Consider the following 15,577-nt stretch of genomic DNA (forward strand, 5'->3'; position numbering starts at 1 on the left):
AAATTAAGGGAAAAAATGCAACTCAAAACCGGAACACATTTACACAGTTGTTTGGAAACTTTTCAATCAACTAATAAAATCATAAATTCGAGCTATTTTCAAAATAGTCAGTAATGTATTTATTCGGTTTTTGGGTAATATCTTTCAGATACCCATTGTGAAATCTGTTGGCATTTGTTAAACAAAATGAATGTGAGCCCCCCCAGAGAGAAATCCCATGACCTTGGCTAATCCTCAGTTGCACAGTAGGGAATGCAGTCGAATGACTGCACGGTAATCGTTGTGCGACAGCAGACCACGCTGCGATCGCTGGAACACTCGGTTCAGCCGCTCTACGGTCTCCGTATTGGAGGTCATCTTGAAAAGATCATCGAGGTACTTGAGCGATTCGCGTGACCAGAACATGGACGGTTTGTTGGCGTCCTTGTTGATGCTGCCAGGTTGATTTTGACCCATTTCAGCCAACAGACGGTCGCACTCCGGATCGAGGGTCTGGCGCAGCTGAAGATCGGCTCGCGATCGTTGCTGGGGATTATTGTAGGGCATTTGGTTGACCTGCGGACGTCGAAGATGCTGCTGATATTGCTGATTGTTTTGCTGCTGATGCTGCTGTTGTTGCATACGTTGCTGTGGCACACGCTGCTGCTGATGCTGCTGTTGTAGACGTTGCTGCTGTTGCTTCGGTTGTTGCTGCAAGCGTTGGTGCTGGTTTTGATTTTGCTGCTGCAGACGTTGCTGTTGCTGCTGGCGTTGTTGATTTGGTTGCTGCTGAGCCTCATGCTGCTGCTGCTCCAGACCTTGACGTTGCTTCTTCTTCGACATTTTTGGAGGTGGTGGCGGAGCCATATCCTGCCAAGTTGGTGGAGGAGGGGTTGGCGATGGAGGCCGCTTACTAGGCGATTGCGGCTGACTTTGCGGTTTCTTTTGTTGCAATCCCAGCAGCACAGGATCTATGTGCAGCGAAGGCAGGCGATTCTTTTGATCCAGTCGGCCATAACTGTTAAGCAGAGAGTCGTAATTCGGATGCGGATATGCCGAGAAGATCATGCGCCAATGGTCCTCGATCTCGCTGCGCATCTGTGGCGTGGCGTTCTCATCAGGCGAAAAGTTATCGATCAGGCGACGCAATAGGACCAGCAACTGATCGAGATGTGCTTTGCCATTCAGAAGTCCCGCCTGTCCCACGAGGATCATGTTAAGCTGACGCCGCTTTTTTTCTGCCATTTTAAAGCCGTTTTTGGTATTCATCTCCTCTAGCTCCTTGATGCGCATGTAGTGGCTCTTGGCGTTTCCTAGATTGGTGTTAAGACTGTTGATTCCATCTCGGATAAAGCGAATTAGCACATCGATACGTTTGGGGGGTTTCTGGCTCTGGAAGTCAATGCTCTTACGTTTGACTTCCTGATTGCGTCGAAGCAGTTTCACTTGCAACTCTTCTTGGTGCTTTTTAAGACCATAGATCACCAGAACATAGCCGTAGTCCTTAAAGTCCATGCGTACGCTAACTTGACACTGTTTGGCGGCTGCGGCCAGAAAATTTCGGCCCTCGGGACTGAACAGGTACTCGGATTGATCGCGCGCCATGATGATTTTGCCCTCGCTTGGAACATCTGGCAGTTCTTCACTGGAGTCCGGATCGGGATTGTCGTCAGTGCGGCGACTGCTGCTACTGGAGTTAACACACATGGAAATTCCCTGGAAGTTGGAGGAGATTTCCAAATCGTCTCTACTTAGGGGTATGACATCAGGTAGAGCGGCCATGGGATGGTCGAGCGGAAGTTGAGTGGTGGGTTGGGCATCACTGGTTGTCGAGCTGGGCAGTTCAAAGTGCTCGGAGAAACTGTAATTCGAATCGGAGTCTAACTCATGGGGTGCCACCAAAGGTGCTCTACTTAGGCCAGTCTCCTTTTGTGGATTATCGAAATTGGTGGTAATCTCTTCACGCTGAACGGAGGACGATGGATCTTCTTTATCAGCGTCATTCATGGGTAGCTCCTTATCGGGTTGGCTTCGAACAGGCTGTACCTCCACGAGCTGCTCGTCTTCAGGTTGCTCTTCTTCATGTTGCTCCTCTACGGGTTGCTCCTCTAGTGGTAGCACCTCTAGAGGTTGTTTTTCTTCAACGGCTACAGGTCGGTTCTCAGCGGTTATCTCGGCAACAGGCTTTTGCTTTGTGAGCGATTTCTTCGCCGTTCCAGTGGATACTTCCCTCCGAGCCGCCTTCACCTGAGCATTGGGCATATATTCATGGGTATACATCTTTGCTGGAATCTCCATTAAAGCAGTGGTTGACTTCCTCTTGGGCGGCTGGGCTTTTGCCAAGTTCGCATTCACAAGGAACTTAGCATAATAGCAATTTTTTGGCATACTCGGATTATTCCACTTAAAGTGAAAGGGAGTTTCATTAGCAAAAAAGCCGCTCAAGTCTCCAAGATTACCTATCGGTCCACCGCGATTCTTGTAGATCTTTTGGTGTGACACAATCTGGCTTGTGTAGTTCGTGCTTCGATAGTCACCAATCCGCTGTCGACAGTTCTCAAAAGGATGGCGTCCGGCGCAGTAACTGCATTGTACGCTTCTATACTGTACCCTGCTATCCAGTTCAGTGTTTGATCGAGTCTGTTACAAAAGAGAGATGAACATTGCATTGATTGCACTGAATGATAAATGTGTATTACCGTAGAGTGGTACCGACGCCACTTATCCGGACAGTGATCCACGCCGTGTCCTCTCATTTTGCACAACTGGCAGACCAGGCGGCTGTGAAAGGAGCACTTGTTGCACTGCTGCACGTAAATTTCCTGCTTTGATCCGCACTAAAGATGAAGAATGAGTTGTTTATTAAGTTCGAGTTGTAATAATTGTTACCTACCCCAAAACAAATGGCGTTGGGACACCGGGGCTCGGTATGACCAACAGTTCCGCAGAGAAAACAAACAAGTGGCTTGCGGGGACGCGGGCACTTTGCTCGAACGTGCCCCATCTCAAAGCAGTTGGTGCACTTCGCATGGGAGCGGGGTCGTTGCACCGGATACCTATCCGCAGTGTTGATCCTCCACTCTTGGCGATGAGCTGCAATTACAGTGGATTAATAGCTGTATTTGTTTATTACTAATAAGTCAACTGCACCTGTCATCATTCTTTGGAGCTTGTGAACTGAGAAGTTTTCCCCATTCCAACTGTCATTATAGAATCTGCACATCTCCTCGTTCCAGCCAATGAGGTCGCCGCTTCTTGGCAGACTTTCGTCTGTTAGCACTGGCAAATTATGATCCACTTGTATGGGCTGCTCTACGTTTGGCAAGTCCGTATCGTTCTCATCGGTATCCGCCTCTTCAAGCTCGTTGGAAGCATCCATATCCTTTTCGAAACGCACAGTGGTGTCAGCACTTTGGTCTCGGGAGTCTTCTTCATCGGATATATATCCACTTGCATTCATTTGTTCCTCGTCCTCCTTTTCTTTGGCTTGGGCATCAAGCCGCTCGAAGACTGCCGCCAATCGATCAGTCATGGCATCGCGAAACTCTGTCTCTGCTTGGGAATCCGCATCGGATCCGATGGAAACGCTATCCATAGCATCGCTAGTGCCTTTTTGTAACTGCTCTCTTCCTTGTCCTTGCTCTTGGTTAAGTAGTCGCTCGGCTATATCTCTGGCACTTGGCAGTTCATCCTCGGACGAGGATTCTGAGCTAGCATGCTGGATTGTAGAAACTTTTGGTTTTCGGATACGTGTACCCATCTTCGAATTGTCATCAGAGCTATGTCTGGTGCTTATTCTACGGATCTTGCGCTTACATCGCTCCACTGCCATTCCACGTGCTATGCCAGGCACTCCAGTAGAATGGACGCCATCCTCGCTGTCTGTATCGTCAAACCCATCGTCGTTGTTTGGGTCTGATTGGCTGTGATTGTTAGTTGAACAGGAACGTTTGCGCAGACGCTTAGTCTTTTGGACACTGGACTCCACTACCTCCTCGACAGAAGAGCTGCCCGATGACGAGTCTACGTTGCGTATGATCGTTGGCGTGGCCTTGCTTTTGGCCTTTGAGTAAATACCACTTTCCGTGAGGTCAGATTCACTTTCGTAGACGTCTAAAGCTCTGAATTGCTGCTCGTCCACACGATAGTTTTTCTTAATTTCCTCCAGTCGCGAAGGAGGAACAAATTCATATTCTGATGAGGTATCAGCAGGATCGTGCTCTTGATCTACAGATGCATTCTCTAAAACTTCCTTATTTTTTGGATCTTCCCTAATGGCTTCCCTTATAGCCGTCTCGGTCAGCACCAGGAGATCCTCATCATTGGCGTTCTCACGTTCGGCCAACAAGCGCGTAGTATCCTTCTGCACTATGAAGTCATCACTGGACATGACGGAACAGCACGGTGAATGCATTGATGGTGTGGTACTGCCAGCAACAACACTCATCTCCTCGGGTGCACTAATACAAGACAACCCCATTTTTACGTCTGTGGCGTCCATTGCATTCTCTTCGTGAAACAATTGAGATGAGGTACAGGTCTGCTCGCCGTCGCTCGTGTCCAAATCGATGATAGGAGCTGGCGGTAGTGGTACAAGAACCACATCATCGTCATCGGAGGATCGGCTGCTTTCCGCCAGGTTAACAAACTCCACAGGTGCAGATTGCTGCTTTCGCTGTTTTTTATTTAACTGAGCCTGCTTGGATTTCTGCTTCTTATCTGCCAGACGCTGGATCTGCTCCAGCTTGCGATTGGCTTTGCCAAAGGGCCCAGGTCCGGGTTGCTGCTGTTGTTTTTTCTGCTGCTGCTTGCTTTGCTGCTGCTGTTGCTTGTTTTGCTGTGGCTTATTCTGTTTCTTGGGCGGGCAGTTCGGTGGGATAGCGACTAGAAGTCGCTGGTCAAAACGCTCCTCCTCGTAGGCTTCGTGGTTCACTTTGGTGGGTGCGGTTGGCTGCGGTTTTGGTTTTTGTACTACTGGCGTCGCCTTCTTCTGCTGATTTTGATGCTGCTTGGATTGCTGATTTTGTTGCTGCTTTGGCTTTTGACTCTGCTGCTGTTTCTGTGGCGCATTTTTTTGCTCCTGAGGGTGTTGCTTTGCCGGTTGATTTTGCAGTTGCTTTGCATGTGCATTTGGCTGTTGTTTGGCCTGATTTGATGTCTGATTAGCTTTTTTTGGTTGATTGGGCGTTCCTTTTTTGGGCGACAGCAATAGACTTTTGTCTTTCGGCTTTTCGACATCCTTGGATGCTGATGAGGAAGCTTCTTCAGCAGCTAAGAGACAAGAATCATACATTATAAGGTGTTCCTTAATATCATCTAAGAAATCTTCTAGGACATCTAAAATTATGAAAAATAACATATTTCCCATGCGATACAAATTTAATTTAATTTTTAAGAAGAACAACCCGATCCTTTAGAGACAAGCCCACTTTCCTGTCATTTTCTTATCAGCCAAATCTTTTAAACAAATTGAAAAGGCAGTTTTTTAACTATAAGACCAATTTTAATACCAGAGGGGGTTTAGCATATGACTAAGACGGGAATTGGACATGTCTTCACCATCGACATCGTTGAGCCTGTACCCTTGGAGTGTGAGATCCGACAGTTGCGATTCGCTTATGTGGAAGAGGACAAACGCCTCTGCGAGCAAGTCGGATCGATTGGGCCACAGTAGGATCCGCACCGCCGTGCGAAACTCGTCGATAGCCTCCCTGATCAGCTGCTGAGCCTCGGACAGATTTGCCAGTGGCGTCATCATACTTTCGCCCAACTCAGACTGCTTAGCCTGCACTTTGAGAGCCAGCTCTAGTTGCCTGACCAGCCGCATGAAGACGAACCTGCGGTAACGATCTTCAAAAAACTGTCGCGGCATATCAAACTGACTCATTTTCCTCTGAACCAAGGCGGAGAAGACGAAGCCATCCACACAGGAGCCCAGCACACTTACGCTGGCCATCAATACGATTCCAGATAGCACGTACTCCACTAGCCGTTGGTCCAGTTCCTCACACCAAAAAAACAAATCCCGGCCATGCCGCACTAGTTGGTAATGGAGCAGACAAAGAATGCAAACAAGGTCGAGGGTGGCCAAAGCCAAGGTGCAATGGTTAAAATGGCCCATCCGCCTTTGGAGCACTTGCAAACCGCACCTGCCCAGGCCCAGTACGCGACTGAGGAAGCAGGTCATCATGGGAAGGTTATGGGGAATTTTGAAAGCAAGCCAACGAAATAGTTTTGAAAAGGACGTAAGCAGCCTAATGCCCAAAAGCTGGGCTGATCCCCACTAATGAGAGCAAGAAACGGACTTCCTAAAAACTATGAAATGGAACTGTACTAAAAGAAACCAGCTAAGAATACCTAAGATCATTATTCAGGTAATAACTAACTAAATTCATATTGATTTTTTTTTTTTTTTGAGATACAAATCAATCGCGTAATTTTTTTTGTATGAATGAAATTTTTAAAACATTCAAGGCAAAGAATTTTGTGACTATTTCTGTGCTTACGTTTTTAGTTACTATATACCATTTATTACTGATTGCCACTCACCTGGCATTGTTTTGTTTGTGGTCGACTGCTGTTCCTCCGCCAGCACCACATGCCCCTGCCCCGCAGCTCCCGCTCCATCGATCCAGTAGCGTGGTTTCTGCTTCTGGCCCGCATTGTTGTTGATCACTCGCGTTCCGCTGACGAAACGCTGTCCAGGAATTGGATGCTCTTGTTGTGGAGGCGGTGGCATGCTTCTGGCATCCTGGTCGCTGGTTGACTCCTTCGCAGGCTGATCCATGGCAGTGTGTTCGTCGGTTCCATCACTGTAGTGGATCGAGGCATATAGAATAGATTCCAGCTCGTTCAGCCGTTCGCTGTCCATCTCCTCAAGCTGCGGATAAGGAGGCATGACTTTGGGACTAATAACAGGTATTTGGGCCAACACTCACATCACTCATATTGCGCGTCTTTGTTTTTCTCTGCCTTTGATTTATTTTTCCTGCGCATTGATAAAAAGAAATATAATGAGAGAGCACATTGATGGCAGTGATGGACGAACTGGAAAGAGAAGGCAATCGAGGCAGTAATGGCACTCTAGCTATCGGGAATGCGGTTATCGAATAGTAGCAAATTGGGTACTATTGCTAAATATCTGACAAAATAATACTTTTATTGCCGAATAGTAGCACTTTCTTAGCAAAATAAAAAAATAGCTCACAACACCAAACAGAAAACAGAACATTTTAATTGGTTTCGGTATTAAAATTAACACAATGTAAAATATTTTTCGATTGGACATTTAAAATAAAAAAATAAAAATGAACTACATTTTCCTACACAGTGTTTTCTTATCATGTAAATGTTTTCTAATTAAAAATTAAATACACCCTCCGAAAAAAACTCTTTTGCGTCTCGATACTTGTAAACTTTCAATCGATTGTGGGTGCCACCGATAACGATAACAAGAGAAGCAACCCTAGCTGCCGGGCCACGTACAATTTGCGTTAAAAAATAACAAGAAGTAATTAAAGTTAAAATACAATGTAAGTGTGCCGCAAGTGTGTTGAATTAAAACCTTAACTGCATCGTCGTACTTTTAGAATGGACGTAATGCAGCGCTACGTTTCGCCCGTGAACCCGGCCGTTTTCCCCCACCTCGCTACCGTTCTCTTGGTCATCGGAACCTTCTTCACCGCCTGGTTCTTCATCTTCGTGGTGTCCCGAAAAACCTCCAAAGAGAGTACATTGATAAAGGAACTGCTGATTAGCCTGTGTGCCTCCATTTTCCTGGGATTCGGTATCGTTTTCCTGCTTCTAACCGTCGGTATTTACGTATGAGATAAAAGACCATTCCGCATAGAAATAAACTGAAGATCTGATCGTGGGCGTAAACATACATGAGGCCTTCGTTTTATTAGGCTTTATTGTAATTCCAATTTTAAAGATTCAATTTGCGCTTAAAACATTATCGAATATATTTTATGCTAACATATAAATCGTCTACACATCCTCACACTAACCCGTCGAAAGAAATCACGGCAACTTTTGAAATCATGGCTCTTCTATCCGGCTAGACCAGCCTTTTGTCTGCACTTCTGCATTGTGGCCCGCAGGATAAACTGTTTCCGGGACAGCTGTCGCACGTGCTTGAGGAAGGTCTCCAGGTCGATGACACCTCCACGGAGACCCTCGCCCAGGTAGTAGATGGCATCCTCGGTGGCCGCTTCGTCAGCATAGGCATTGAGTAACCTGCGAGTGGAATAAGGATTAAGTCCATTGCATGAAGGTCTGTAAAAGCCGCAGGCTTATCTTGGGATGTCTCTGAAGACGGTGTACCTTTCTGTTCTAGTATAGTATCAACTTACTGTCGGTATAGAGGCGCTGTGGTGGTCACCGCCTCATCGGGGTTAATGGCCTCGGCGCTTTCAAGAGTTTCTAAGCTCTTTTCCAGCTCCTGCTCCTTATCCTTTAGTACACTTATGTTCTTTTGCAAATCAACCTGCTCGCGCTCGAGACGCGATATAATGGCATCGATTTTGGAACTGCCCTCAACCAACTCCTGCTTGGTGCGATTGAGAGTTTCGATCTCCGCATGATACTGATTAACTTTCTCCTGGATTCGGCGGCGCAGCTTGTCCTCGACAGCGCTAATAAGTGATGCTTTAATGTGCTCCTCGGTAATAGTGCCCGTGGAACTGGGATTGGACGAGTTCTGAAAAGAAGAAAACTATAACAAGCAGGTTTAGGATTATGATCTACAACTTACATATCCCGCTGCTGGTGGGTATCCACCAGCGGTTGGTTGCGGGAAATTCATGTATGGCTGATAGCCGGATCCGCCGGCTGGACCAGCGGGTGTCGGGGGATACGGTCCGAAGCTGGATCCTGTGGGATACGGTGGAAAGTTACTGCCACCGGCTCCGCCAGCTGTGGGATAAGGCAGAAAGGAGTTGCTGCCACCAGGCTGAGGCATATAAGCTGGAAAAATGATAATGATTTAAGTTATAGTTTTAACTGAACTTGAAGAATATAAAACGGTGTTTATAAAGTTTGTAACTACAATTATTTGGAAAGCATTGAGCTCACTCACAGTTCGTGGGATATGGTGCTGCGATTTGTTCCTTAGGCTTTGAGTACACCGGCGGATGATCTCCGAAGGTGACGATCATCACCTGGATGAGGGAGAGAAGGTCGGAGGAGCTTGGCTGCCAGTCGTGCAGGTAAGGTAGATAGACCTTTCCATTGTGATCCACATACATCGACACCTTTATCTGCATGGTGGGAGTCGGTTTGACAAAACACATGGGTGCATTCTGCGGATGAGTGTCCATCAACCATATACAAATAGGAATGTAGTACGTGTTATCTGGTAGTAAGGGAAAAAACATTCATTATCTTGCATTATCAAGGGGCATTTAAAATATAATGAAATACTTTTGTAGACCACGGGAATAGTGCCCTGTATGGTGAACAATTCCTTGGAGCTACCATCGTTGAACACTAAAAGGAGAAAACGTATAAATATAAAAATGTACATACATATTCATTTTGTCAATTGGGAAGCTGTTATCAGCTAATGCTTACCGAACCACTGCAGGTCGTAGGTCAAGCTGCGGTACGACGTGACCACGCTTACCACGTCCTTCTTGGTGGCGCCAATGTACTTATACTGCAATAAAATCCATTATATCGTTAATTGCGTTTCGTGCAGAAGAAAGGAAAACCCAAAATCTCAGAGAATGGGCGGATGAGTCATAGATGGGCCTTACCTTCGAAAGATACTTTATTATTTGTGTTTCCTCAACCGCGGGCATTGTGCTTGGCAACCAGATCGGCCTCAATCGAAATCCTCTTAAAATTTTGATAGAATTTTAACTATTTTCGTTTTGATTGCAGGGAATTTGTTGAATGAAAACAAAAAAATTAGACGTACAGTGTGCCCACCTCTTTTTCCTCAGTATACCGAATAACGCCTTTGATTAATGTTTTACGATTCACAGCTAACGGGTCACATTGGTAGGAACTCTATTGGGGAAAGTAGCTTTTCACAGTTTTTCCAAAGATTTGCAGATGCAAATAGATATTACAAAAGATTTGAAAAAACATGTTTCGATTAGAGCCAAAACCTACCACTGGTATACCAAAAAACAGCACTTTGGTATTGATTTTTTGAATGACCAGCGTTGCCAGACGGTACGGCTTTTAACGGTAAGAAATAATTAAAATGTTTATCAGAGTCTCGAAGCTTGCTATTCGTACTAAAATGAATAACTAATATAGTAAATATCTAAATAAAAATTTTGAGAAATATATACATATTTAGAAATTAATAATAGCTAAAATAAACTTAATAAAAAATGAAATTTAGTATATAGGCCAACAAGTAAATACAATTAAAAATTGTAATATGTTATATGAGTATTTCACCCTTATCTAAAATATGCAATAAGATATTTTAGACATCCAAGTAAAAAAAAACAATTTAACTTTGCCGTAAGCACACAATTTATTTGCGTTAATTAAATTTGTAACTTATTTATGAAACAATCAGATTTCTTTTGAACTGAATCCTGGGACAAGAAAAATTCAACTTAAGATCGTTGAATTTTTCTTTTCATTCCAGTTGCCCCTGCTGATTTTAATTAACCAATTCTTGAATACTCGTGTATAGAACCCCTCGGGCAATCTCAACGACAATAAAGCCAAAACATGGCAATTACCTGCCGGCTTAGCTCTGCAAAACAAATCCAGATACCGACCCATTGCTCCACTCGTTAAGCCTAATTGTGGACAGAAACTTGCGTGAGTCGTTAAACTTTTTCGAGGCACTTTGTCGCGAATTTCAATTCCGTTGCGGATTCCGCTTTGACAGTAATTACTTCCAATGTCTCAAGTTCGCGCACATAAAATTTCGATTCCAAGGAAGGTCAGCTCTAATGCCTTTTGTTATTGTTTGCCTTGCTGATTGATTTCTGCCCGAAGCGCAATCAATGAACAAGTACAGTAGCCAAATGATGCCCTATCATTAGGGGTAGATCAGCAATGGCATTGCATTTTTTAAATTAATAATTCTTATCACATGATGCGCGAGTATGTTCAGAAATATTTATGTTATTATGCTGACTTCTGTAAATAACACCATAATCGCCTTCGAAGTACTACAATAACGAACATTTTGGTCCCTGTACTATAAATGGATATCCATTTAAATGCCAGAGGAATGGAAAATAAGTATATTAATAGACAATTCACTGGGTATAGCTGCTTCGGTTGGTTGGACATTTTCGTGGAATGGCAAGTGCTTTTGGGCAATTGGCTTCTTATGCGTTTCGCCTTCGGCCAAATACAAATTGTTGGCCATGCGTACTTGAACTCGCCTGAAGAGCTCGCCTGAAGTTCAAATCAGAAGTGAGTTCACATAAATCACTTTGGGCACACTCTGGCTGGCTGGCTGACTGACTGTCTGCCGATTACTCATACGCCTCGTGGTCGCTTTTAATTAGCCAACGCGATTCTTATCACTGCTGACCACTGCTACTGCTCACTCATACTGAAAAATCCACCTGACGCCGCTTCACTTTTGTGGATGCACTGAGAAAACCATAAAAAAAGGTTCTACTTTGAAAGTTATATGTGGAACATTACAGGTCTTTGAAGTTAATTGAAAACATTAACATTGCCTTGATAAAAACAACTTAAATGAAATTTAGCCTAAGACTTTTGGAATTCTTTAAAAACACAGTAATAGATATAAATTTATTCTGAATTTCTGAGGGAAATGAAGTTGATTTACGAAACACGATAAATGCAAACCAATTGTATCTTTAGAAAACCGAAATACTTTTCTGTGTGGCTGTGTAATTGCCTGCTCTTGTAAGCTTGATTTTCTCAACCGCGTTGACCTCCGGCCAGCTGTGTGCTTCTTCTTCGGCCACCGCGATAATGATAATCATCGTAATAATCGCGTTCCGCGGTCTTTGTGTGCGCCATCTATTCTCTCTTTGGCTGTGAAATCTTCTAGCCATGTCCCAAGGCCAGGCAAATTACAACAAAGCTCTGAGCAGCGGCAATTGAGTTCATTATCATAATAACCCATTGACCAACTAACTGTTGTAAGTTTTTTCTTTAATGCCGTGGCCAATGCTTCTGCCTGGGCAGTCTCAGTTCAACACGACTCAGAATTGAAAGTAGAATGATATATGCGACGGGATTGGTTGGGACCACCCACGTACCCGAAATCGGGCGATTGAATCTCGTTCAGAAGTCATCAATATTGTCAACCGAATCTCACAGCTCGATTAATCACATCACGCCTGCCAATGACTTTTAATGAGCCGCCTTGTGAGCAATAAATTTAATTAAAACAATTTCAGCACTTTGAGGCCGAGTACTTGACCCAAACAGACGGAGTTCTAGTCAGATGGATCCGTTTCGGCATAATGGACTTGGCCAGAAGCGGAAGTGGGCAGGCAAACTCCGGCTAATTGGTTGCCATTATGTCTTTACATTTTATAAATGGCAAATCTTCACTCTGAATCTAGACTTATTTTCGGCGTACCTAATGCCCCGCAGTTCTAAAAATAATGTCTAATGAACAACGCGGCGCAAACAATAGTGGACTAAAAATAAATGCCAATGAAATACGTAATGAAATTAATCTGTCAGTAAGTGCCAAGCGACCGCAAAAGAGATTCCAAGGTGAAAATTTAAAATCCCCCGTAGAATTCCTGGAAACATCATCCATTAAACTCATTATCCATGTGGTCCATTCATCCGCTCCAGTGACCTCTTCCTAAAGACGGAAGTGGTACCCTAGGTACCGATCGAAATTCCTCTGTAATGCTATTTAATGCTATTTAATATGCTATAAAAACAACAAACCATTTCGAACAAAACACCAGCGCAAGAATCAATAATACACCTGATGCTGCCATGACATGCTATATATACTCGTATCCGCAGATAGCCACATGTGTTTTTGGTACCAGCCCCACTGACAATATCATTAACAACAAAGAACACATTTTTGCCAGCATCACTTTGCAGCGATTAATGAACAATGCGCTAGACATTGGAAAAAACAAAACCAATCCAAGAATAAATAAATACGTAGAAATAGACAAAGCATGAAATAATATTCAATGGATGTTTGAACTTTGAGCATGAGAAGATTTGCGGCTAGATGTGATGAAAGACATTTAGCTGCGGATAAGGTGCTTCAGAAATTAAGACCATTCAAAGCCAAATTTAGTTAATATTTGCTGTGGGCTTTGAAAATAATACGATTATTTACCCAATGTGTACTTATAACTTAGATTATTTTGATGAAGCCAATCATAAGCAAAAGTAAGAATTTGAACGCATTTATGCTTTATTTCAGTTCAAACTATTCCACATATAAACTAATTGCAACAAGCTATGTGGAATGACACTATTCGTATTTTTAGCCATGACCAACTATACATTTAAAATAATTAGCTTCTCAGGTAGGATTTATAAGGGTTTTAATTTTCTCCTCAGGGCATTCTAAATAGCTTAATAACATATATGTATCTTCTTTTCAACTGCCATTTCCAACTATTCTTCACAACATTTAGGGGCATAAATATACTTTAGCCCCGTCGCTTTTTGGGCGTAACTGTTGGTCATTTCCGGGTCAAGCCGCGCATTCACCTGGGGCTCACGCCTCCCCTTCCCGAGCGTTTTACATTCGTGAACTCTGCCACTCGACGACAGAAACCATTAATTAGTAAATTGCTTTGTTTTTGTGACAAAATACCCGAATTTGTTCGTGTGCTCGAATGATTGATAGTTGTTTGATTTGTGCGAACTTTGAGTTAGCCATCATTTGTTGGCCTGTCAGCAATCGATGAATTAAGCAGGGACTGGGATTTGGGCGCCGTTTTACTCCTCCAGGCGAAAATCTCCATGGGTTACCTCCGTTAGCTTCGGTTCCGCATTGCTGGTGAACAAAAAGTTATCGATCAATACGTTGACTTCAAAAAAGCGCTTCACATAATTTTCCAGGTCAGGTTTACTGACTTGTGGAAGAGCACTTAATAAACGCAATGAGAACGCTGACAGCTTAGAATGTGAAATGAGCCGCGGAAAACCTTCGGTCAGTTTTGTTTTCGTTTTCTAGAACCCAAAAAACCCATTTCAAGTGAACAATAATTTTAAAGCATAATGGCGACGACAGACACAATTACCCAGATTTTTAAATAGCACTTCAATGCCAGCATTACAGGAAGTTTGCTGTAGAGAGCTAAATATTTAACTATCTTATGTGCCTCAAAAATACATTCTGCTTATCAATGACTTTCGGTACGAAATTAGCTACCATCTGTCTATGTTTATGGCTACCGTTTCTGCTTCCATTTTGGCATCAGTTTGCTGTTAGATTTCGCATAAAAGTTCAATTAATTATATTATTTGTATTTCCTTTTGTTATTGCTCCGCTATCGTTAAAACAAAATTTATGAATGATCATTGGTTGACTTGGAGTTTCCAGTTTTTGACTCGATTTCAAACGCTGGGCACGTAATCACCTAGGCCAAAGTATTCACACTCGAATTGGTTTATATAATTCTATGACCATTTTGCAGCGTAATCTTTGCAGTTCATTTATTTTACTCGTTTTTCTAATAATTAATGGAGTGGCGAATTATCAATAATCGCTGCTCAGATCCTTTCAAGTGGCAAATTAGAACAGCAGTTGATTGATGCTGATTGAATAAGTTTCGGATTTGAATGCGGTCTGTGAATCACCCAAACCAAACACCCATATTAGTCACTCCAGAAAATAAGTTCTTCAGAAAAAACAAGATAGAATGCTACAGTCGAGTTCCCCGACTATCAGATACCCGCTACTCAGCTAGTAAAAGTGCAACATTTTCTGGAATACCGGAATAATAATTTCTAACACAGTTGCTCGAGAAACATTTAGAGGTATGCCACTTCAAAATCCGATTAAGATAAGTTGAGTAATGGACTTTAGAACTTCAGTCTTGTGACAGTTTTTAATTTCTACATCATAACATCAGAAAAATTAAAATTCGAATTTTATACGCTTGCTAAAAGACAAATCTCATTTGTCAAAAAGTTTATTTTAATCATATTAAATGTTTAAAAATGCACCTTAAATAATTCACCAGTCAATCATATGATTATACCCCCTGTGGTCACGATCCGCAGTAGCACTTCACTGGTAACATCCGACTGCCGCAGTTACTCATCAGTTAACGAGTGCTTCCGGTAATGCGAAAAGCACCTGACGAAAATCAAAAGACTTAGGCAACGAACTTTTCGACCTTTCTCATGCCTCGGCACAAAATTTCCAGTAACCCAACTCGGCGGCATACAAATGCCGCGGCGCTGCCTAAATGAACTATAATTGTCGCCGGGTCACGCCCACTCGCCCTCGGTCCGCCCATCTTGAGGCGAGTACAAGCCACCGGCATCGATGAGTTTTGGCACGTAAAATTGATTTTTGTCCCGGGCAGAACTTATTTTAGTGTATTACGTGACCTGGCAGCTGCCCCAGAGATAATGAGCCGCCCAAAAGATCGCAGCCACGTCACCACGAATGGAATGCAAGGCAAAGAGCATT

At 43.5% G+C, this 15,577-nt stretch overlaps 4 protein-coding genes across 6 annotated transcripts; 1 reads left to right on the forward strand and 3 right to left on the reverse strand.

Annotated features, from left to right (window-relative positions):
* Positions 1–195: 195 nt before the first annotated feature.
* Positions 196–7,078, reverse strand: LOC6544150. Of its 2 annotated transcripts, XM_026977162.1 has the most exons (7): positions 6,918–7,067; positions 6,529–6,859; positions 3,130–5,250; positions 2,873–3,072; positions 2,679–2,816; positions 2,439–2,619; positions 2,302–2,382 (listed from the first exon to the last, which is right to left on the reverse strand). In XM_026977162.1, the coding sequence occupies exons 1-7, from the start codon at positions 6,924–6,926 to the stop codon at positions 2,375–2,377; spliced, it is 2,988 nt and encodes a 995-aa protein (XP_026832963.1). In that variant the 5' UTR covers positions 6,927–7,067; the 3' UTR covers positions 2,302–2,374. The 2 variants fall into 2 exon arrangements, with proteins under 2 accessions (XP_015013065.1, XP_026832963.1); XM_015157579.2 differs by having other exon boundaries at positions 196–2,619; positions 6,918–7,078.
* LOC6544149 lies at positions 5,467–6,262 on the reverse strand. Its single transcript, XM_001972968.3, has one exon. The coding sequence runs from the start codon at positions 6,167–6,169 to the stop codon at positions 5,483–5,485; it is 687 nt and encodes a 228-aa protein (XP_001973004.1). The 5' UTR covers positions 6,170–6,262; the 3' UTR covers positions 5,467–5,482.
* A 319-nt stretch (positions 7,079–7,397) lies between the features above and the next one.
* LOC6544151 (transmembrane protein 258 homolog) lies at positions 7,398–7,864 on the forward strand. The gene is made up of 2 exons (XM_001972970.3): positions 7,398–7,511; positions 7,569–7,864. The coding sequence occupies exon 2, from the start codon at positions 7,570–7,572 to the stop codon at positions 7,804–7,806; it is 237 nt and encodes a 78-aa protein (XP_001973006.1). The 5' UTR covers positions 7,398–7,511; position 7,569; the 3' UTR covers positions 7,807–7,864.
* Positions 7,843–9,964, reverse strand: LOC6543627 (tumor susceptibility gene 101 protein). 2 transcript variants are annotated; one of them, XM_026977164.1, is made up of 8 exons: positions 9,913–9,964; positions 9,738–9,819; positions 9,553–9,637; positions 9,403–9,468; positions 9,059–9,334; positions 8,735–8,946; positions 8,334–8,680; positions 7,843–8,217 (listed from the first exon to the last, which is right to left on the reverse strand). In XM_026977164.1, exons 2-8 carry the CDS (start codon positions 9,780–9,782, stop codon positions 8,031–8,033), a joined length of 1,218 nt encoding a protein of 405 aa, XP_026832965.1. In that variant the 5' UTR covers positions 9,783–9,819; positions 9,913–9,964; the 3' UTR covers positions 7,843–8,030. The 2 variants fall into 2 exon arrangements, with proteins under 2 accessions (XP_026832965.1, XP_026832964.1); XM_026977163.1 differs by having other exon boundaries at positions 9,902–9,964.
* Between the last annotated feature and the right edge of the window lie 5,613 nt (positions 9,965–15,577).

This window comes from Drosophila erecta, unplaced genomic scaffold (assembly GCF_003286155.1).
Source record: "Drosophila erecta strain 14021-0224.00,06,07 unplaced genomic scaffold, DereRS2 tig00000021-arrow-pilon, whole genome shotgun sequence".
NCBI lineage: Eukaryota > Metazoa > Arthropoda > Insecta > Diptera > Drosophilidae > Drosophila > Drosophila erecta.